Below are 22,792 nucleotides of genomic sequence, written 5' to 3'. Positions count from 1 at the left end.
ATAATACAGCCAAACATTAATGTAATGAAGCTATTAATTGATACTTTGTATGTAAAATGCTGCTGCTCATAACCGAAATTTGGGTTTTTACTCTGACTCTAAATCATCTGAGTAAGGTTAACTTGTGCTGAGTACTCTTTTTATCATAGATAATATTCTGTCTCATTATGAGTCATGTAAGATAAAATATGATTTCCAATGAATATTATACCCTTTCCATGATTAATAGCAGTTTATTGGCCCTACTAATGCCAGTGTATTATATTATTTTTGTTTATGATTGTAAACACATTTTGAATTTATTTTATAGAAGCCCTGTAGACAGTAGATAAATTCACCACAAATCCCCAAACTGGGATTCCACACACCTCAGGGCCTGCTAATTCACCCAGACGTAAGACAAATCACCAGATTTGTACTTTTATCCAGGTGACTTTCTAACCTGCCTGAATATAGCTATGAAGTGGGAAATTCAGCTTAGCGACATAATTTTCATTCCTCTGTGAGTTTATCTGAATATAGCAAAGTAACTGTCACATTTTTAAAAAATTTCTTGTTAGTTTCAAAAAGAATGAACAGAATTCAACTCATTCCTAGCACGAAATTTACATTCTAAACATGCAGATTTCTGGTTTATGTCTTTACTAAAGCCACAGAGTCCAATCATCGTTCGCTTGCCTTTCCCACATCACTTCCAACAACCTGTAAATAAATCGCTTAGTGCCTTTCCCAGCGGCTTCCTGCAGCTTTCCTGTGATGTCTCCTTCCCCGATTGTTCTCGCTGACACTGCAGCAGTCTGCTTTCTGTCTTTTCCCTTTACAGTCAGTAACTCACTGGTCCTGTTCAGTCTCCATCTGCCTTAACCAGCTACCCCTTCAGCTCATTCATTTATCAAATATGTGCTGAACTTCTCTGTGTCAGCCACAGCGCCAAGTGCTATGGATACAGAGGAGGCACAGATATGTTCTCCAATTCCGTACTCCATTGCTATTGCTCTAGTTCAGGCTTCTGTTGCCTCACACCAACATTTCTACTGTAGTTGGGTCTTGTCTTCTTGCCTCCGGTTTTTGCTACTTCCTAAATACATTATGTCTGAAATTAGTCTTCTATTTTTTTTAATCCTGTCACTCCCCTTACTCTAGTGAATTTAATAGATGCTTTATATAATGTCCAAACTCCTTGCTCACCATTAAATACTTTCACAGGCTGACAATAGGTTTCTGATAATGTCAGTCCTGTGAGCTCAGACTAATGCTCCTGGGCTTTTGCTGCTCAAACTCCAGCTAACAACTGGCAGATCGTGAGCACTAAGGGGCTACCCCTGGATATAGACTACATTTGAAGTGATACACAGGAAACAGATCTCTCCGATTAGCAAGTTTTACCATTAAATGGTAATTTCAAGAAGGTTTATTTGGATAGTATGTAGGATGAACGGAAAAAGAAAGAACTGAAAGAAAGAAGACTCCTGTTGGGGTTAAAAACAACGGCCTTAGATTCAATGTGGAGTAGATCTGAATCTTTGTCGGCCACTAACTGGGTGGCCATTGCCCAAGTTAATTAAAATTTCAGAGTACCAGTTTTCTTATCTGTCAAATGGGATAATCATTTCTGCTTTATAGTATCTGGTACATAGTAATTCTTCAATAACTGATAGCTGCTATAGGTAATAATATTAAACTCAAACAATAGTGAATCATTACAAAAGATTTTCTGTATCAGATTTTTTGAAGCTTGCTTATTTCGCTGAAGGATAAAGTTTGCCTTTACATCCACTTGTTATTTTAAAATTTGTATATGTTCCATATAATTACTTATTAAGCATCAGAAGAGAAACAACTATCTATTAAAGAGTCCAAAAGGAATTCACATAAAATAATTATTAAAAACTGTGCAATCTTAATGAAGCACAGCTGTCTGAACTAAACTATGGAGAAATGAAAATGCCCCTTCTAGTGAACTAAGAGAGGTGGTGCAGTATCATTTGTATGCCCACTGGTCAGTGCTAATTAAAACCTGAATGGTGTATCTTGCTTCATGGAATACTTACAGTGAATCCTGTGTTACTCTGAGTATATTTATGGCCTCCCACTTGCCACTTGTAATTTGAATAGCATTTTCCTATAAAAAGACAAACATTATGTTGTGTGAAGCCGAGCGTTATTTGAGCAACCTCAAATGAATGATCTTTGAGGAGATAAATTTTAGAAGGAACGTACCACAGTGTCTTTGATATAGTGAATATGTTTGTAGCCATCTTTGTCGCTAAATATTTTATAGTATGAAATGCTATCGTAGCTAAAAACTGGCGTTGAAACAAAGAACTGAAAGAAATTAACAGAGGTTTTGTTAAAAAAAAGACGAACAACTAAAATCATGGACTTTTTTTTTTTATAAAAGCAGTGTAAGGCCGTGATTATAGGAATCAGACTGCCTCCTCTCCCCTCTCCTCCATCACTTGAATCTGAAATTCCAGCTTTCCAGATGATAACTATCCCAGTGACTCTCAGAGGCACCTGGGTTTGTGATGCTAAAGCTGATTAATTTTCTATTTGCTAAGGTCATATCTTTTGAAATAGTTAAAAGAATTACAAATAAGTGCTGATATTTAATCAACCCCCAATTTAAAATGAGGTATTTGAGCAAAGTGTGACTTTTATTAAAGCTTATAGGACTTTTAATTCTTGATTGGCCTAACACGAAGTACCTAATGTGAATGACTTCATGAAGACATTTTAAGAATTAAAACATCTTGAGGGACATTTATTCTTTGAGACAAGGACCCCACCCACCTCTATTTGATATGTGGCGGGGGCCCATGTAATTATATAAGCAGGGGTCCCTAATCCCCAAGCTGTGAACTGATATTGGGCCATGGCCTATTAGGAACTGGGCCACACAGTAGGAGGAGTGGTAGGAGAAAGAGCAAAGCTTCATCTATATTTACAGCTGCTCCTATCTCATGCACTACTGCCTGAGCTCAATCTCCTGTCAAATCATGCCAGCATTTGATTCGCATAGGAGTGGGGATCCTTTTGTAAAATGTGCATGTGAGGGATCTAGGTTTTGTGCTCCTTATGAGAATCTAATGCCTGATGATCTGAGGTAGAGCTGGATTATTGGGGAATGTAATCATTATGTATCACAAATATATATTACTAAAAAAACAAGAAACAAAAAATGAGCACTGTCTTTATTCTGTGGAAAAATTGTTTTCAATGAAACTAGATCTTGGTGCCAAAAAGGTTGAGGACCACTGACATAATAAATGACAGCCATTCCAGTGTGCCTTACAACAGGCACACCTCACCATCCAAAACGGTATAGATAATTCAAAGTCTGCAAATGCCCTCGCATCAAATTTGCAAAAATAGCATAATGTTTCTCCTATTAAAAATAATTTGTTTTATATTTGCTAATGTTTTTTAGAATTTGTAAAATAGTTATGTGAAGAAAGAACTACTGCACATCATGCGAAGTGGATATTTTCATGTATAATTTGAACCATGTTTCTCTAGTTGGTGTCCCTCTTCATGACTGTAGTCCAAGATGTTCTCAGCCAGGTAACAAAGACAGCAATCAAAACCTACCACACAGCCAAACACACTCAAAAAGTATCTTCTGCTTAAGAATTTGACCCTGCTAAGGCCTAGTCTGAGGTCTATTTTTGAATGAAATTAGGGTATTTCACAGTAGGCTTCTTTACTGGGGGCACCATATTTGATTTAATACTTGATGCCATTAAATAAATTGATAATTTTCTCCTAAAAAGATGGTGAATATGTGACATTAAAATGCACCTTATTTGATGTATCTGTGTGATGTATCTGCATATTACTCCCAAATTCGTTTCTACCTGTTACATCAGATTTAGTTTGGAAATAGGGTCTTTGTAGATGTAATCAAGGTAAGAATTGAAGATGTGATCATACTAGATTATTGGAGACCTTAAATCCAATTCCTGAAGTTGTTATAAAAGACGGAATGCAAAGAGACACTAAGAGACACAGGGAAGGAGAGTATGTGAACACAGAAGCCATAATTAGAATGATACAGCGGTAAAACAAGGCAAAACACCAAAGACTAACAGGAGCCATCAGGAGCTAGAAGAGACAAAGAAGAATTACTCTCGGGAGTCAGAGAGAGAGAGAGAGAGAGAGAGAGAGAGAGAGACAGACAGAGAGAGAGACAGACAGAGAGAGAGACAGGGGAGGGGGAGGCATGGCTCTACCAATGCCTTGATTCAGACATCTATTCTCCAAAAAATGAGAGAATGAATTTTTGTGGTTTTGAGTGAACACATTGTGTAATTTGTTATAGTAAACCTAAGAAACTAATACAGTGGGCTGCTAAATCATAGCACGTTAGCTGTTTAATTAAGTGGAGGCCATTAACCTAAGGTTGTCTTCATAACTTTGTGTTCTATATAATGCAACCTAACATCAAAACCTAAATTAGGAATATCATAAACAGTTGAATTTCAAGCTGCGAGTGGTGATGCACGACTGTAATCCCAGCACTTGGGAGGCTTAGGCAGGAGGATCCCTGTGAGTTCGAGACCAGCCTGTGCTACATAGTGAGTCACAGGTCATTCTCAACTACATAGTGAGACCCTGTCTCAAAAAAACCAAAACCAAACCAAAACAAACAAAAAAACCAACAAAAAACACCCCCCCCCCAAAATCGAGTTTTAGTCAAATACAGGCAGAAAACTCATCACACTATCCTCAAATATGGTAGATTTCTGTTCTAGTTGTAGCCAATCAGGTGATTTCTCAAACTTTGCTCTGTGTTCAGCTCAGTGCTTGCAATCCTATGTGGAGTTCTTTGAAGCTCTCCCAATTCTGAGGGCTGCCCGATTCATGAATTATCCTTTGCTCAAATAAATTCTATTAAATTTAATCTGTCTAAAGTTTTTCTTTAAATAAATATTTAACAAAGTGCAATAATGAGAAAGTGCTGTCTCCTTATTTATTCCTCTGTTGGGTTCTTTAATAAGATCAGTTTTGGTAGGATTTTGTATAATGAGACTAAAGCTTTTAGGTGAAATTAAGAGGCAAGGGCCCTAGAACAGGAAATTTATTTGCATTTTGAGGATGAATTTTTTTTTTTTTTTTTAGTATAGGTCTTTGACAAAATCATTTCATTTCTAAATCAAGTTTTGCCCAAAAGTATAATTACCTACTAGCAACGCCTTTGCCACGTTTGGCTCTTACTCTTTAATGTGAAAGACAAAAATTGGCTCTACATTGTTTTAGTCATTAAAATGAACCTGAGTCACAAAACATTTTAAGGTAACACAGTAGAAAATCAAATTATTCACAGTGTTTCTAGTAGTTAGTTGAGGGATTTTTTAAAAAGTTTTTTTTTCTGAACTGAAACTTAAAATTTCATTTTAATTGAAAATAAAAAATTAACAAGGCAGAGTATTATGTTCTAAAGTATTAGAATCAGGCAAACAGGAAGAATCCTTTTGCTAAGCAAAGACTATTATCTTTCATTACACACATCGAAGACAGCTGCTTTTGATGATCAGGTAACTTGGGAGAGGTAAAGAGAGTGTGAGATATTTCCGCCCTCGCCTTGCCAGAGCTGGGCCCATCATGCGCTCTGAGTTAAGTGCTTCTTACAGTGTCACACCTGGACCTTAGATAAGCACACGCAGTGAGGCTTTCCTCAATTTTAACAAGTCTGCTACTCTGCTCCTTGGATCTGCTGATAAAGTGCTCATTTCCAGGTGAAGTGCAAAATCACTTAAAATACTTTACTTGGGAAGTAAGATTATTTACCACCATGTCCTATACTGCCATAGTTGTCAAATGACATAAGGTTGATGCCTAAACTGAATTCACATTCAGTCAAAGGCTCAGGTTTCCAAACATCAATGAGAAAATGAATTCTTTTTTAGCCAAGAGCTTTTGTCAACAGTCTGAAGCAAGTATAGGATTTTTAAAAAGTTATTTCAAAATATCTTGTGTGTGGCTTACTGTCTAAGCAGTATGTTTTCAATGCTTGTTCTCCAAACTGAAGGATTAAACACTACATTCTTTCTTTAAAACTCCTTTTTTTTTTTTTTGGCTTGAACACAAAGAAATTTAATTAGAAAAAATTTGTTGTTATTTTTCTGACCAAATACAAAGAAAAACTGTGGTTGTTTACCCCAATTACGACAAAGAATGTGTCATTGCTGCAGGAAAAGATGGTAAGTTCTTAGAAAAGCTACTTCCTAGCTCTGTGCCTATAACTAGCAAGTCAGTTACTTTTAGCAAGTCATTTAATCTCATTTAAATTTTACCATTTAATTGTTTGCTTATTTTTGTGGGAATTAGATCCCAAGACCTCATGCATGCTAGGCAGGTGCTCTACCACTGATCTGTTTCCCTAGCCTTCCTTTAAGTCATAGATTTTTTTCCAAAATTCTTGCAGTTTATATCTCTGATAATTCTAAAGGAATCAATTCTCTAAAATTGCTCTTTGAGTTTACACTAATATCACTAGCCTGTCTTCTTTATCCAAAGATTCAATAAATATTTGAACAAGAGCAAGGATGTAGCAGACTGCTTGCCTAGCATGTGTGAGGTTTTGGGTTCAAGCCCTGCCATCACACATACATACAAATATTATCTGAGCAAATGTGTAAATAACAGATATTTCTATTTTTTCCATGTTATTTCATTCAGTCCTTAGTTTATAAGTTATATGTTATGACTTGTACACTTTTTCAAAGGTAACAGGAGATTTACAAGGCAGGAATCTTGGAAGGATGTAAAAACTGGTACTGCAGAGTTTTGACATTTTCTCTCTTGGAATTTAAAAGGTTCACTGACAGGTAAATTTTGAGAGACTGAAATGAGTACATAAGAAAATACATTATTCCCAATACATGTGTAAAACTGCAGACACTAAAATGATCTAGTACAAAAGCTACTGTCCGGCAAAAAGAGCTCATTTATTCACTAGATATAATTGGGTATGACTTAGGACTTAATGAAGGGACCTCATCTCCCAAATGATGCATATGTTCCTCCACTGGAAGTATTTTTTTAAAAAAATTCTACATCTTTACACAACTATTTATGCCACCATTCATTCATTCATTTAGCCAACTCGTGTGAGAAAGTAAGGTTGGTACAATGTGAATTTTAAAAATTTTAGGAGACAATTGATCTCAAGATGCTAATAAGGACAACCTTCCAATGGATGGATTCTAAAATATTTGAGTGTGGTTTGAGCATTGCATCATTTTTAGAATAAATGTACATGGATATCCAAGGTAATCTCTTTGAGAAAGTTGTTGGTACCACTGTTGATCTGTTTCTTAAATCACATCATCCAGTATCACTTTATAGAAAATCTAGTTACATTATCATCATGAAGAATACAGATATTTTCTAGCATTTCCTTCTCCTCATTCTTTCCTAGAAATCTGTGAAATTAGAGAGAATTAGTAGATGGACTTTCCTCTATCCTCAAATTTTCAAATACTGACCTAGAAATAAGCTAATTGCTCAAGAATGCAGAAAATTTATAGAATATCTTTCTGTTACTGAATACTGTAATTTTCCCTGTAATAATGTAATACAGTGGAAAAGTGAATTTGGACAGGACTTTCTTACTTTTTAAAAATTATATACCAATGTTTGTTACCTCAGGATGTAGTTCCATTTAAAATAATAATTATCCCCTAGTTAATAAAGCTGAATATCTTTCATTGAAGACTGAGTATATAAACAGAGTGGCATGCAAACCCAAAACCACTGGAACAGAAAATATACAACAAAGAGATTTTAATATCTGAAGACTTTTACTTAATATTTACTTTCTTTTTAACTATTTTGTTTGAATTTTATGGGACTTATCATCTTGGAATGAATTTTTGATTTTTCGCTGTTCTGTCATGGATTAATGTATTAAATCAAGTCCTAAGAATTTCTTTTTTGCATAATGTGTCCAAATGTCTGAAAAGGGACCTTCTCCAAATCAAATGCTGGTTGAATTCAGTCATTTATTTGTGATAAGTGGCAACATTCACTTCATATTCAGTTATTCTGTGTCCTATGTTTACATAAGGTAAAGATACAACTGATATTTCCCTAAAATGATTTTATACAAAAAAATCTTCATATAAACCTATACAAAACTTCTAGATAAAAGCAATAACAAAACATAACAATATACATATTTTATTTAATACCAAATTGTTACTTAAAAACTAGTATGGCTATACCTCTATGACATTTAGTTCAGTTTTTATGAAATTTAATATGCAAGAGCTTGCCTTTAAATTAGAAAGATTCATAATGTACTTCCTTTTCTTGAATTCAATGATTTTCTCTGGTCTTGTTGAAATTGTGTTACCTTTTGAAAATTGGCCTTTGTTTTATTTATTTAAGAAGTAATATCTAGCCAGGTGTCCTAGTGCACACCCGTAATCCCAGCACTCAGGGAGCTGAGGCAGGAGGATTGCTGTGAGGTGAAGACCAGCCTGGGCTACACAGTGAGTTCCGGGTCAGTCTCAACTACATAGTGAGACCCTGTCTCAAGAAAACAAAACAAAACAAAAAAGAAGAAGTAATATCTATAAGAGATCAGGTATCAGAAAATCAGTTGAAAAACTAAAAGTTGGGACATAATGAATATGATTTGTTTTCAATAGCATTCTAATATAGAATATAGACATTGAAGTTATTGAGCACAAAATCACTTTACAGATCACTACCTTTGTGTTTTTTATCGTGGTATTTTTTTTCCTACAAAAACAAGCAGTGCCAGTTTGGTTACACTGTAATTAATCCTTTGATAGCTGGGAATCTATCAAGTGTCATTAATATATAAGGAAAATAGAAAAATCATACTCCACCAGCCCAGCCAGTTCTGCTTTCTTCTACATGCTCTTGGGTCTAAAAGAAAAAAAAAAAAAAAATCACATCAAACATGGTTATCAGTAGACTATTTTTTCCTTTCAATAGAATATGGATATTTAGAACCAGTTAAACTGCCTGATCAGAGTCCTACTGCTAGTTCCCTAACCTCAATCTCAAGTTTAAGATTATAACAGTGCTTCTCTGTATGCGTTGATCATGTAAGCGCCAGATGATTGGTTATTGTTATAGCAATTAGCCTACTTTGCAAATACATTAACTTGAAGAATGAGATTTCAAAATATGTCAGAAGAAGAGCTAGAAAGTAAAAGAACAGTCAGTGAGGCAGAAGGAGAGCCATGAGAAGGTTTGCTGTCATAACAGCCATGCAGATAACACATTTTAAGAACCTGGTTTGCATTTTCTCCTGTAGGGATAGGCCAGTACCTCAGAGAGAAGACAAGATTTGAATAAGTAGTGACATTTTGTATTATTTATTTTAGACATAAAAATAAAATCAATTTGAGTACCCTATTCAGAAGAAAAATTTAGAAGTTTCTCAGTCTACAATTTTTAATGAAACCTCCCCAGTATAATTGCACATGACTACTATTGCCACTTCCTTTTGCCTCTTTATTTTGAGACTGACTCTTAACATGAATAAAATATTGATAGGTCATGTAAACTTAAATATGATTGGTTTTCAGAAAATAAACACGCATTAGTCATGGGCGTGATTGCTGGAAAATTCAATAGTGCTGTTTTAAAATCTCAGTCTCACTGAGAGTGAAATTAGGGAAATAATCCCTTTCACAATAGCATACAAAAAATGAAATATGTAGGAATCCATCTAATGAAGGAGACAAAAGACCACCACACTGAAAACTAGAGAACTTTGAAAGAAGAGATAGAAGAGGATACAAGAAAATGGAAAGACATCCCTTGCTTCTAGGTATGAAGAATCAACCTAGTGAAAATGGACATGCTTCCAAAACTTCCATGCAGATTCCATGAAGTCCTAATTGAAATCCCAACAATATATTTTACAGAATTTGAGAAAATAATCCAAAAATTCATTTGCAACCAGAAGAGACCTAGAATAGCAAAAACCACTCTTGGCAACTCAGACATGGCAGCGGGTATAACAACCCCCAATTTGAAACTATACTACAAAGCCACTGCGATAAAGAGCAGCATAGTACTGGCAAAGAAACAGATCCAAGGATCAGTGTAACAGATTAGAAGATGCAGAAACAACTCCTGCCACACTCAGCTACCTCATCTTTGACAAAGGAGCCAAACACCCTCTCTGGAGGAAAGATAGCCTCTTTAATAAATGGTGTTGGAAAAACTGGATTTCAACTTGTCAAAGATTAAAACTAGACCCCTATCTTTCACCATGCACTAAGCTAAAATTCAAGTGGATTGAAGATATAAATATTAAAACAGAAACACTATACTTGCTGGAAGTTAAGTTAGGTAGAACTCTTGAAGAGATCAGCATAGGAAAAGGCTGTATGAACACATCCTCAGCAGCACAGGAACTAGCAGAAAGAATCAACAACTGGGATCTCATCTTTTTAAAAAGCTTCTGCACTGCCAAAGAAATCACAAGCAGAGCTAAGAGACAACCTACAATGTGGAAAAAAAGTTTTACCAGATGTTCTTCAGACAAAAGTCTACTATCTAGAATATATTAAGAACTCGAAAAAAAAACCCAGACCCCCCCCCAAATATAAAGATTCAGTTTAAACATGGACATCTGAAATGAACAGACATTTCTCAGACAAAGAGGTAAAAGCAGCAAATAAGCATAAGAAAAAATGTTCCATATCACTGGTCATTCAAGAGATGCAGATGAAAACACCCATGAGATTCCATCTCACCCCACTAAGAATGGCTGCTATCAAGAAATCAAGCAATAAGAAATGCTGGTGGGTTGTAGGGAGATAGAAGCCTTTCTTCATTGTTTGCGGGAGTGCAGACGGTGCAACCACTGTGGAAATCAATATGGAGATACCTCAAACAACTAGGATTAGAGGTCCCATTTGACCCAGCTATTCCTCTGCTGGGTATCTTCCCAAAAGAATTAAAAGAATCATACCACAGTGATATATGCTCACCCATGTTTATAGAGGCATAGTTTGTAACAGCTAAAATTTGGAAACAGCCAATTTCTCATCAACTGGAGACTGAATAAAGAAGATGTATTTTTAAAAAAATATAAAATGGAATATGACTCAGCCATAAAAAGTGAGAAACTAGAGGGATTTATAGCCAAGTGGATGCACATTATGACTATAATTTTAAGTGAAATTAATAAGTCACATATGTGTAAATACCAAATAGTTTCCCTGGTGTGAAAAAGTAAAAGTGTAAAAAAGGATTAAAATATATAATTGATATTGAATAATAGGAAGAAAAGTCTAAAAGAGTAGAGGAAGTGGGAGCGGTAGGGGGAAGGGAAAAGGGAAAAGAAAAAATATGAGAAAAGGAAAAACATGGAAACAATGTCTTTGTAAACAGGGAAGGGTAGAGGGGCTGAAGGGAGGGCTGGGAAATGGGGAAAAATAAGAACCTGATAAGTCATTTATAGGTACAAGATCCCAAAGATGAATGTAACTGCATTGTATACCTAAAATATTCCAAGAAATTTAATAAAGATAAAAAAATCTGAAAATATGTCCTATGTATTTAGCAGACTATGTTGAAATGGAGGAATTCTACGTTTTTTCAGATTTCTGGCTAAAGTTTACATTGCAGGAACTTTCACACTACCTTGAATGTGCATTTTAAGTGCTCTGTCTATTTAGGTTAAAGATATCTCAAATTTTGATAAATTAGAATTTCAGATTCCAAAACAATTTTTAAATGATGACTTTTATTAGCTAATAATTGTGCCTAAATGATCTCATAGTCTTCAAACAAATAAAATGAAAGCAGTAGTTTCTGATACTTAGATTTAGTGAAAGTGTTAAAGATACACTCTACAAAAGCTGACTAGGCCCATGGTTTCTACCTAAGTATAATTAAGATCGGTCCATCCTCCAATCCTCTCTCTCCATTTTTTGGGCTATGGTACTGCATCAAAGCCAAATCTTTCCGCTTTGTGCATCTATACATAAGATACGGGGGGCCGGGGATTTAGCTCAGCGGTTCAGTGGCCTGCCTTGCAAGCGCAAGGACCCGAGTCCAATCCCTGGTACCTAAATAAATAAATAAATAAATAAGATAAAAAAATAATATATTTCCAAAAAGAATCATCTGACATCTGACTTTTTGCTTGTAAAACACAATGTCCTATTTCAAGATGAAATTTAATGATGTATTTTGACTGCTCTCTGCTTTTCTTCTTACATTAATGAACAGGTTATTGTATATCTATTTGGTTTAATGAAATATTACTTCATAATTTGAAGTCTCATGAAATGTATCCATCAAACGTCCTATTTTAAGAAAACGTTTTGGATTTCTCAGTGTTTAAGATGAGTATTTAAGAACAGGCATATTTCAGAGCTTTTGCACTGGTGAAGTAGTTTTTGACTCTTTAATTTGGATAGATTATATTTGGATTCTTCAGAAATATATATCAGTGGTATTAATACGTCTTACCTTTGGACAATCCCATGAGTTCCAGTCTTCCCTGAAATCACATATAGACAAGACCGAAACATTCTGAACTCTTTTTAGCCACTGCAAACATATTCTGTCATCAGTAACCCATGTGAGCCAGCTGAAATAATAATCACTGCAAATAAACCAAAATGACAAAACTATGAACCCATATCACGTTTAAATAATTACATCATGTATGCTTTCTAAAATTTTTTATTATGGGATACTTACTCAATAAATAAAAAATACAAAATTTCTGGATATTAACAGTCTACTGACTTAAAAATGTCCATGAGAATTCATTAATCTAATACTTCATTCTTGTGTTTTTTTCTCCATTTTTGAACTTTCACATCTTAGAAAATAATTTCAACAATAGACCAAAGCTATTAATTAGTCCATCTAAAAGGGAGGGAAGCATTACATTTGCTATTTTTCACAGGGAAAGCCATTTTTTTTAACTTTTTAGTTACTGCAGAGAGAGCCAAGTACAACAAAAACACCAACTCTGTCTCCAGACAAGTTTGTTTTGGAAGTCAACCTTTAGCTGTTTGGTGTTGAAATTTGGATTACTAGAATCATCAGATGATGTATAGGAAATAATTCAAATAGTACTTGGTACATAGTAGTTTTAATGAAAAGCAGCAATGATTACTTGACTCTGACGAAGATATACAGATAGAAAAGATCAGTGTAAAATGAACCACAGAACTTTGAAGACTTCTACAGAGCTGGAAAGAGTCCCAGGTCTAAATCCTGGCAATATGTCTTGTGAGTTATATAACCTCAAGAAAATTATTTAACCATTCTGTGTCCATTTCCATATAAAATGGAAATAATGATATTTCTAATTTTCAACATGTAAAGACTACCTGAAAGAGCTTAAGAATTATGCCTGCTACATAATAAATATTCAAAATACATGATCTATTGTTAATAAACGGTTAGTATTTATATGTTAAAACCAATCTCTTGACTCCTTGTATAGTACTCTTTCTTTCAGTATTTCCCACCTCAGGAGAATAGTGATTTTTTAAAATGATATATTCAGTCATGTTTCCGTCAACCACATTTGATTGGGATATACAAGATAATTTAAAAAGTTAAAGTCATTTTTGCTTACCCCAAAGTAGGTCTACCCAGAAGAAGCCTCTAATGGGTTTTTTTCCCCTATAATGTTAGATGAACTTTTTAGATCTGGCTGATCCTTCTCCATGGGGCAGGAGAAGAAAACCAACCCTTGATCTGGGAATTTTGAAGTGGCAAGGAGGCTTAAAGGTTAGGGTATAGAGACCCCTTCCCAGCTGCCACTTCAACAAAAAAGACCACAGAGGACTGATTGAGTGCTGGAAAGTTGCTGTAATTAGGGTTAAACAGATAAGAGCTACATAAACCACCATGCTGGTGAGATGAGAATATAGTTCCCTGTCTTCCCAGATAAATTCTCTAAATATAATTCTACCAGGTAATTGAAAAGAGAACTTTCTGATAAACAGATTAATACTGGGAGAGTGTTGGTTTTTCTTTTCCTGTTTACCATGAGCATACGGTGCACATAGATCTATATCAGCCTTGGTTGAAGGAAGGTATAGCACTTAAAAAGAGCCGTGATGAAGACATATATCATATTTGCATTGCACTGTTTGCCTGCTGGGAAAAGTTTCACTTAGATTGTTCCCTGTGACCACTTTAATTTGTGTAAAAGGTCTTCTTCTTCTTAAAAAAAAAATTTGTGAGTGTAAACCTTGACTAACACACTCTGAAATGTTTAAATTCAGTTATAAAGATGGAGAAATCGGAAATTAATTACCTGGAGGCTATCATTGCTGGAACCGGCACTTCTCTGGGCCCAGCATATTGAGGGTAGGTAGTATCAATAATAAATATCCGAACAGTAGGATTCTTAGCCCCTGCCTGTCAAGAATTAGAAACATATAAGCTTATACAAGCCCATTTATTACCATCTCATAGACACTTAAGGAATTTAAGCATATTTTTATAACCACATAGGGGTAAGCATATTACCTTTCATACCCTATTTATATATGGTCAGAAACTTTATTTTATATTTACCTGCGGGCAATTACAAATATTGTATCAATCAGAGAAAAATACATATTTTTAAGTACTTGATGAGAGAGTTTTGATTTATATGGGAAAATATTTGGGACATAAAACTGCAATTGTACAATTCACATTCTTTTCTGATTTTCAAGACAGCTCTCTCATCATTAGAATAATGATAATAATAATCATCATCATCATCATATGATTGTGTGTCAAAGGAGTGTAGGGAGGGAAGGACATTGGTCTGAGAGCAGAGTGGAAAGAAGAAATACATGAAACATCCTTTTTGCTATTGCCATATAATTTGGAGTGGGACAATCACCAAATGCTCAGTGAATTGCTGCATCAGTACTGTTACCATCCCAAAAGATTAGGAAGATTTCACTTCCAAATAAAGTGTCCATGCGATTTACACTTTTCTTGTTTTGTGCTTTCTGTGCTACTGTATGCCTAAGATTTACACGACAGTGTAGCTCATGCCTAGACAGTTTCTTAGGATTCCTGTTATTTTAATACAGAAAGATAGCCTTACAGTTATAATAAAATTTAAATCTGCAAAGTTTAAATACAGAGTGTTCAGTGATTCAATGCTGTTTGAATTCTTCTAAAGTAATGTTCAGTCTCTTCTCAACTTCCCTGGGTTAGCTGAGAAATACTTGTTTCTTTGAAATTTTCCCATCTTTCTATACAACACCAGATGTTTCAGAAACTAGTCTTCAAAGAAGCATGAGAATTTGGGTCCCAACTTCCCAATCAGTGTACACACTCTTTGGTTCTGAGTTTTCTTATCTCTTCTTGTTCCAATATAATCTCCCAAAGATTCACGTTCTTTTTACGTCTTACTTCTTTGGTCTCAAGAATCAGTCCTATCTCTAACATACATATTCAGTTTTCGGACTTCTATATAGTCCTTGAAAAGTCTCCTCTCTAAACATTCATCGCTTATATTTATTAATTTATTGTTGTAGTTGGGATTGAACCCAGGGCTTTGCCCTGAGCTACATCCTGAGTCTTTCCTTTTTTTAGATCAATTCCGGCTAAGTCCCTAAATTCCCAGCCTAGGTTTAAACCATGACCCTTTTGTCTCTGTCTCCTAGAGTGTTCAGATTATAGACATATACCACTATGCCTTGTTTACACATGATTTTTACCATACCTAATAGGCTATAGGCAAATGTAGTTTTATCTCTATGGCCTGTTTGGCTTGCTTCAGAATTTCCTTGTGTAAATGCCATATCTGTCCATGTTGTGACATATGTGGACCTTCTGTATTGCTCTGTGACAGTGCTCTGTTTGACAAGTAAAATTAGGAAGCACAGGACCTAAAGCCATGTTCTAAAATCATATTCAATTCCTTATACAAAAGGTGAATGAATTTATGCTTTGATTTTCCTCTTTAGATTTGTGATGTAAATTAAAATTAGGCTACACTTCTTCACTTTGATTTGGCTATTCTTCAACTGCATGCTTAGGCCTCTTCTCTGGAGACATAGACTGAATAAAAAGAATGTAGAATAATAACTCCAAAATGCCAGTCAGCAAGAACTCTCGGCTCATACCAGCTTACTTTCTTTAATTCCCTTAAGGAAGTAGATGACATTCACAGTCTTAACTTTTGTATCCACAAAGGACCATAACTCATGCCTGCTTCTACCTGACAGAACATCAGACTTAACATTTTTATTTCCCATTCTAGTTTTCATTTACATGAGAATTCAGGGAACTGTATAACAGAATTTTACCCTGAATTTGGAACATGAAATACATAAAAAAATTTTTAAAAATAAGTTAAGCTTGTTTTTCTTCCATGATCTAGACCATATGTTTTTCAAAGATTTTGCAACTACTTCACCCAGCACAACCAGATGCCCAAAGCAACAGATGTCCATATCAACAATAGAGCACAGCACACTGTTGCCTTACAATGCACAAGGACAAGTAGCTCTCCAAACTTGTTGATCCCACCTCTATTCATGGTAATGATTGCTCATTTTGACACCAAGGAAATGAAGGCATTTTAGTGATTCAACATACCTTTGGGTATGGAATATTTATCATTCTAGGATACTGTCCATCACCATAATAAGAATAGGCAATAGCTGGGATATCTGTATCATTAAATTCTGCATATGCCAAAAAATTTCCACTAGAAGACCACCAGAGTGCATATTTTGTAGCAAGCATTTCCTCTGAAAAATAAGTACTTGAATATTAATTACATCTTATCAAGATAATTGAAAATACTTCTAAATAGCTGTTTATTGGCTGAAATAATTTATTTAACATAGATGTGACATATGTCATACTTTGGTTATTTTAAAAATAAGTAATTTGAATTAAGAGAACAGCTTAACCTTTCATCTCATATCAGACATCAGACTTGTTAGCAATTGACATTAGTCGGAAATGTAATTTTAAAAATAAATAAGAAACACATCACCAATAATTAATTTTTTCCTCAGGGAAGCTTTTGGTTTTTATCGTAACCTAAAGCAGCTAGAAATGGGAGAACTGTAGTTTACTACAAGTGAGATAACCACTGAAAGTTGAGTTTCTGTCCTGGGAATATCTATTTATCTAGTTAGTTGAGATACATTTTATATACACATATATCTTGATAAAGACAGGAATCTTTTAAAGTACAGTGAAATCCTGGATCTTACATGGCTTACAATGAGAAAAAAATTCAAGACAGCATCTAAAACTAAGAACATCTTCTTTCAAAATAGTACAGGTAGTTACGTAGTTTTTTTAGGGAAAGATTTCTATCTGAAAAAAATATTAACATGACACCAGAGGACCATATACTTCTTGCAATATAAATCATTGCTATCATTTTATAGTAATGTCTATGAAAATAAATTCTAATCTTTTGATAACAAGATTTTTAAAATATATGCACATACTGTTCATAATCTAATAGCAGCTTCTAGAAATGCAACAGCTTATCAAGACAAGATACCACTCATTTAAATCTTACTGAATGTAGGAAATTATTTTTAATTAAAAGCTTAAAAGAGCAGCAACTGAAAAGGAATTCAACTTACCTTCATAAACCCAGTCTGGGATACCATTAAATATTTTATTTTCTTTTCCAGTGTATGTTATTTGAAAAGGTGGATCTTCTGGTCTTTGTTTCAAATAGATATTGTTTTGATAGACATATGCCTAGAAGTAGTGGAAGTGAGTTAATAAGGGAAATTATCTACCAGATAAAATGAAAGCTATATATTTGTTTTAATTATTCATATAAGACCTTTATAGAGTGATAAATCAGCTGTAAAATGATCCACAACAAAAATATTTTAATGGTTAAAAAAACCCATATTAACATCAATTATAATTCAAAAATCTATATTAAAAAGAATAAAGTCTATAATTATTTTAGCTTTATTACCCAAATAAATAATTACGCATATTGACAGAATGTCAAATAAATCTCTGAATATTAATAGCTAGCCAGATCTAATCTTTATTTAGAGCCCTTAAATAAGAGCTTGGACAAAATTTCATGTTGTCTGAAGCTAGTCTGGGAAACTTGTGAAAACCATATTTTTCCTGAGTTTTCTGGCACAACACATTCTGGCTGAGTATAAGGATAAAGTTTTTGACTGCGATATTTAAAGAAGTCTATCCATGAGCTTGAGATTTTGCGGAATTCTCAGATGGGTTTCAATTTATCCACTCTTCCCGCTTTTAACCACTAAAATAGTCATGAATGTATTTTTTTTTTTCTTTCAGGCAAGGAAATTTAACAAAGGCCAAAATCAAATGGCTCCTCTTTTATTTAAATGATTAAACGACTCCATAATTTAAACACTTACTAGTTTACTCCCAACAGGAGACCAGGATAAATACTGAATTGGACGAGGAAGCTCATATCCTCTTACAAATTCTCTAGAAGGAAAAGAAAAAGAAAATACAAAAGAAAGAAAACAAATCATTCTGTTCAGTGCAAATAGAAAGTGCATAAACAGAAAAAACAACCTATGAAGATCAATGATAATGATAAGAAATATGTTTTTTTTTTTTTTCCACACAGCTAATAGAAAGCTATTAGAAAGACTGCAAGATCATGGGGCTGGAAGGATGAGTGATGGTTGTCACTTTTCTACTTCTTACTTAAGAGTCACTTAACTTTTCTGAGGCTCAGTTTTCAAGCCTTTTCAATGAAGCCAAAGAATATAGACTGTGGGAACATTTTTGGAGGCTAACAGAATCCTTTCATTTTATAGAAAATAATTGTGACTTTAGATAATACCACTTTTTAAGATTACATTGCTAGTTTTTGGCAGGCCCCCAGTTAAACTCAAGTTTTAACCCCTAAGACTGTAAAATTTGTACACACCAGATTAAGACGGTTGCTGAATTGTCTTCCAGCTCTGAAATTCTATAATTGTGCTGAAGTTTAATGTGTGCTCTTCTACATTCTCATTCACAACCCCCATCTCTGTGAATGCATATGCATTTCAAAGTTTTGAAAATAAGATGCCATTTGACAATCTCCCCAGGGAGCTGACTTGAAATCAGAAAAGGAAAGGAACATCTGAGCTCAAGCTCAACTGAAAAACAGATCTTATACTGGGCAGTATGCCTTCAGCTTGCAAAGTTCTCCACCCATGGGCAAATTTCAAATATTTTAGGGGCCAAAATCTCACTCTGGTGTTTAGAGTCATGGCATAACTCTGCAGATACTTAAAATGAGGCTCTTGCATTGTGGAGCTTCTGGAGTTCTTTAGCAAGAATACACTCGTATTTCATGTGTTAAAAGTCATAGGGTGCCATATACATGTTTTGCCTTATCCTCTTGAAGTTTGTATTAATAGTTTCACCAAGACTGTTTCTGTGGGACAACAAAGCAAAGTCTACCTCCAATGTCTAATTGGAGAAGACTCCAGTCTTTCTGTACCCCTCTCCCAGTCTCTCCAAACAGGATCTAACCTGTGCCTGACATTTATACTTTTCTTATTTGCTGAACATTTAAATATCAAAGAAGACATGCAACACATTTTACCTTGATTTAATTTGTTAGGTCAGGCAGCATGACACCTAGCAATCAATGAGGGAAGAAAGAGGGATGTCCTTGGAGAAAGGTGACCATGGTGGCTGTCTGTGCAGAGGGCGGCATATGAGGTCAAACATGTCTGACCCATGCAAAATATTAGAGGACAGAGTCAAGATAACAACTCAGAAAAATACTCTGCACTGGGTTTGCAATTCTGTCTTATGTCAGTCTTCATGTTATATTTGCCATTTTAGCACAGCCTTAGTTTTTTATATGGGGTGAATTAAGCTATGCGATTTTGTAGCAGGGCCAAGCTGAAAATCTCAGTGAATATCTCTTCATTGCTGATAAGCCACCACATCTGCCATTTTCTGTGTTTCTGAGTCATCAATGGTAGAAGACATGGAAGAGAATGCTTTACAAAGGCAGTTACCCCCTAAGTGTTCTTTAACTAGCTTGAAATCAGAACAATTTCCATTTTTCTCTGTGTTAGCTTTTTATAGTCTTCAGGGCGTGCAGAAGGCTTAAAATTAGTGGCATTCGGTCACGCTTTTAATCTTAACAAGATTTGTCATGACAAATTATACTGCATTCCCCAAAAAACAATTTTCAAAAACAACTCTGGGAAATTAGGTAGTTATGTAGAAAACAGAAATATAAAAGAGTGGTTTAGTTCAATTCACTGCAGAAGAGCTAAATATTTAATATGATTTAGGTTCCAAACTTTATACAAATCATGATTGAAATATTAATATTGCCATTTTATTTTAGAGTGCTTTTTCAGTTTGGTGAACCTCTACATAGAGAAGTTTGAAATGATTAAAAGAAAAACAAGAATGTGGCTAAGGTCTGGGGAAATTTTATTCAAAGATTTCCACCTCACTCATATAATATTTTCTTGAGAATAGAGTTGGCACCTTAAATTCATTTGGAGCTCTCTTATATGTGCTTTTTATATAATAGGTGCTCAATTAAGACCTGTGGAACTTGAGGATGATGATACAGAGAAGAGAAAGATTTAGAGTCCATTAGGTGGATTCAGATTCTACATTAAGCAGCAGCTCCTATTTCTTCATTTGACAGTTTAAGGAGATCAGTTATTCTTGTCTGCATATTTAAAAGAAGCAAATAATTAAAAAATTTTTTTTTCTGCCCTTGCTAGACAAAAGGGGAAATAGACTGGAAGATCTTTTCAAACCATGCAATTATTTTTACGTTTTAGGTAACAGCAAAGAAGGTATCACATTAAGATGAGTAACGAAGCCAATTCATTGTCCACACTTGGGCAGAATGATTTTTCTAAAGTGCAAATCTGATCGTGTCATTCCCATTTAAAACCCTTCAGTGAGTTCCTATTGTCATCAGAATGAAATCTAAACTCTTTGTAATGGTTTCTTTATTATTATTTGGCTTGTGCTTCCTGGCCTTGACTCCTTCCCAACCTTGTACGACCTCCCTCTGGTAAGGAGGCAGCTGCAGCCACACTGACTCAGGGTTTCCCGAACACCCAGTATCCTCCCTCTCCCTCTCAATTCTGTTCCTCAGTCCTGACCTACATGTATATTCATTTAAGTTATTTCTTGTAAATGATAACAGTTTTAAAAACATACAAACATAAAATTATATATATAATAAATGGCAATTTTATATTATGTGAATTTAGGAGTACATTTAATATTTTACATGTTAAATTAAATATTTTGTCAGTTTTGAAATAGTTAATTTTAACACTTGGCTATTTTAAATGACCAGCTTAAAACCAGTTAATGAAGTATGTGTTCAGACACAGATAATGTACGCATCTTCTTTCCTTCTGCCTCCCTCCAATGAAGTAGCCACTCTCCTGAAAATAGTATCTCATCCCCATGCATGTTTTTATCCTTTTACTACATATGTTTATTTCCATAAATAGCATAACTATAACTTTCTTTTTGAAAGTAGGAAAGCCAAAACTATATGGTGTATAAAATGCACACTGGTATTAGTCAAATAAGGAGAGATGAATGTACCATAGAAATATTTCCTTTAATTTCTTAAGTTTTATGGATTCACACATATCATAAAACAATAAGAAATTAAAATCAGTAACAAGAAAATGCAGTCTTAACCTCAATTCAAAGATGGAATGGAAAAGCCTAGGTATTTGATGTTATGTTAATAAATGGTGGCGATGTTTTACCCATTGTTGAGATCATAGATGTGATATGTTGCTGTGTAAGAATATCTCCAAAGCTGTCAGAAAGAAGAGAAGCGGAGACAGATTACAATATTTTAAAATGCTCCTATTAAAAATGTGCACTCACAGACTACCCCACTCAAGGCTGAGAATTATAAAAGACCTATTTTCACATAATTCAAATTCTAAACCGAGTTTTCCTTTAAGTTTTACTGTGGATTTTTGTTCTGTTTTTCAAGTTCCAGAACCAATCTCAGAGCAGTGATTCAACTTTGACTGCATAAAAAGGATATTCAAAGTCATTTCTGAATGCAGAATCTTTACCTTCGATACCTTCTATCCTATATTTTACCTCTATTGAAGTAAAACCTCTGTGATTTTCATAGTCCATTGAGATCACCCTGTATCTTGGTAAGTACAGTGAGACCCTTTAAACCTGGTTAAATAGAATTGCATTTGGTATATAATTTTGCTGCAATGCTTCTACAACTTCATTCAAGAAGGGGGAATTAAGTAATAGTAAATAGTCTAGTTTGGTGAGAATACTACAAACTAGGCTTTCAAAGACATAGATTTAAACCCTTGTCTACCATTGACTATATATTATTGGGTTTGAGCACATGAAAATAATGCTGTGCTGTAATTTTTCCATTTAAAACTGTAATAAACATTCCAGGTTCAACTAATAAATTTTCATGAGGTAAAACTTTGTTGAGAATTACTAATGGCTTGCAAGTGCAAGGTCCTGAGTTTGATCCCTGGCACTGGGGAAAAAAAAAAGAATTACTAACGGTTTATAATTTGCAATAGCTTTAGAAATATAAGGATATTTCTCACTCTTCTGATAGATAGCAGTGCCCACAAATGAGATTTTCTTTCCCAGAGGAAAGTAATTTTCACTATTTGTTAACAGACTGCAAGTAGTGAATACACAAGAATGCAAAATTCAAAATTATTTGTATATGTTTCAGTTTTGCTTTTTAGGGTAATTTACTTCTTGAATATTTAGAGATGAATATAGATTTTTATTTACCTCTGACTTTTTTTTTTTTTTTTTTTTTTTTTTT

The 22,792-nt window shown here is 34.5% G+C and overlaps 1 protein-coding gene across 1 annotated transcript in view; it reads right to left on the bottom strand.

Annotated features, from left to right (window-relative positions):
* Fap (fibroblast activation protein alpha) overlaps window positions 1-22,792 on the bottom strand; it is an 80,663-nt gene that overhangs the window by 30,121 nt on the left and 27,750 nt on the right. Inside the window, exons 7-15 of the mRNA XM_010606846.2 lie at window positions 21,729-21,781; window positions 18,369-18,441; window positions 17,592-17,712; window positions 16,579-16,733; window positions 14,288-14,391; window positions 12,475-12,610; window positions 8,857-8,901; window positions 2,221-2,325; window positions 2,052-2,122 (exon numbers count right to left, since the gene is read on the bottom strand). Of these exons, the coding sequence (XP_010605148.2) occupies window positions 2,052-2,122; window positions 2,221-2,325; window positions 8,857-8,901; window positions 12,475-12,610; window positions 14,288-14,391; window positions 16,579-16,733; window positions 17,592-17,712; window positions 18,369-18,441; window positions 21,729-21,781 (863 nt within the window). The remainder of the gene's footprint in view (window positions 1-2,051; window positions 2,123-2,220; window positions 2,326-8,856; window positions 8,902-12,474; window positions 12,611-14,287; window positions 14,392-16,578; window positions 16,734-17,591; window positions 17,713-18,368; window positions 18,442-21,728; window positions 21,782-22,792) is intronic.

Source organism: Fukomys damarensis, unplaced genomic scaffold, assembly GCF_012274545.1.
Source record: "Fukomys damarensis isolate Sample0158 unplaced genomic scaffold, DMR_v1.0_HiC HiC_scaffold_26, whole genome shotgun sequence".
Taxonomy (NCBI): domain Eukaryota; kingdom Metazoa; phylum Chordata; class Mammalia; order Rodentia; family Bathyergidae; genus Fukomys; species Fukomys damarensis.
Note: the sequence above shows the minus strand (reverse complement) of the source record. Positions and strands in the feature narration are given on the sequence as shown.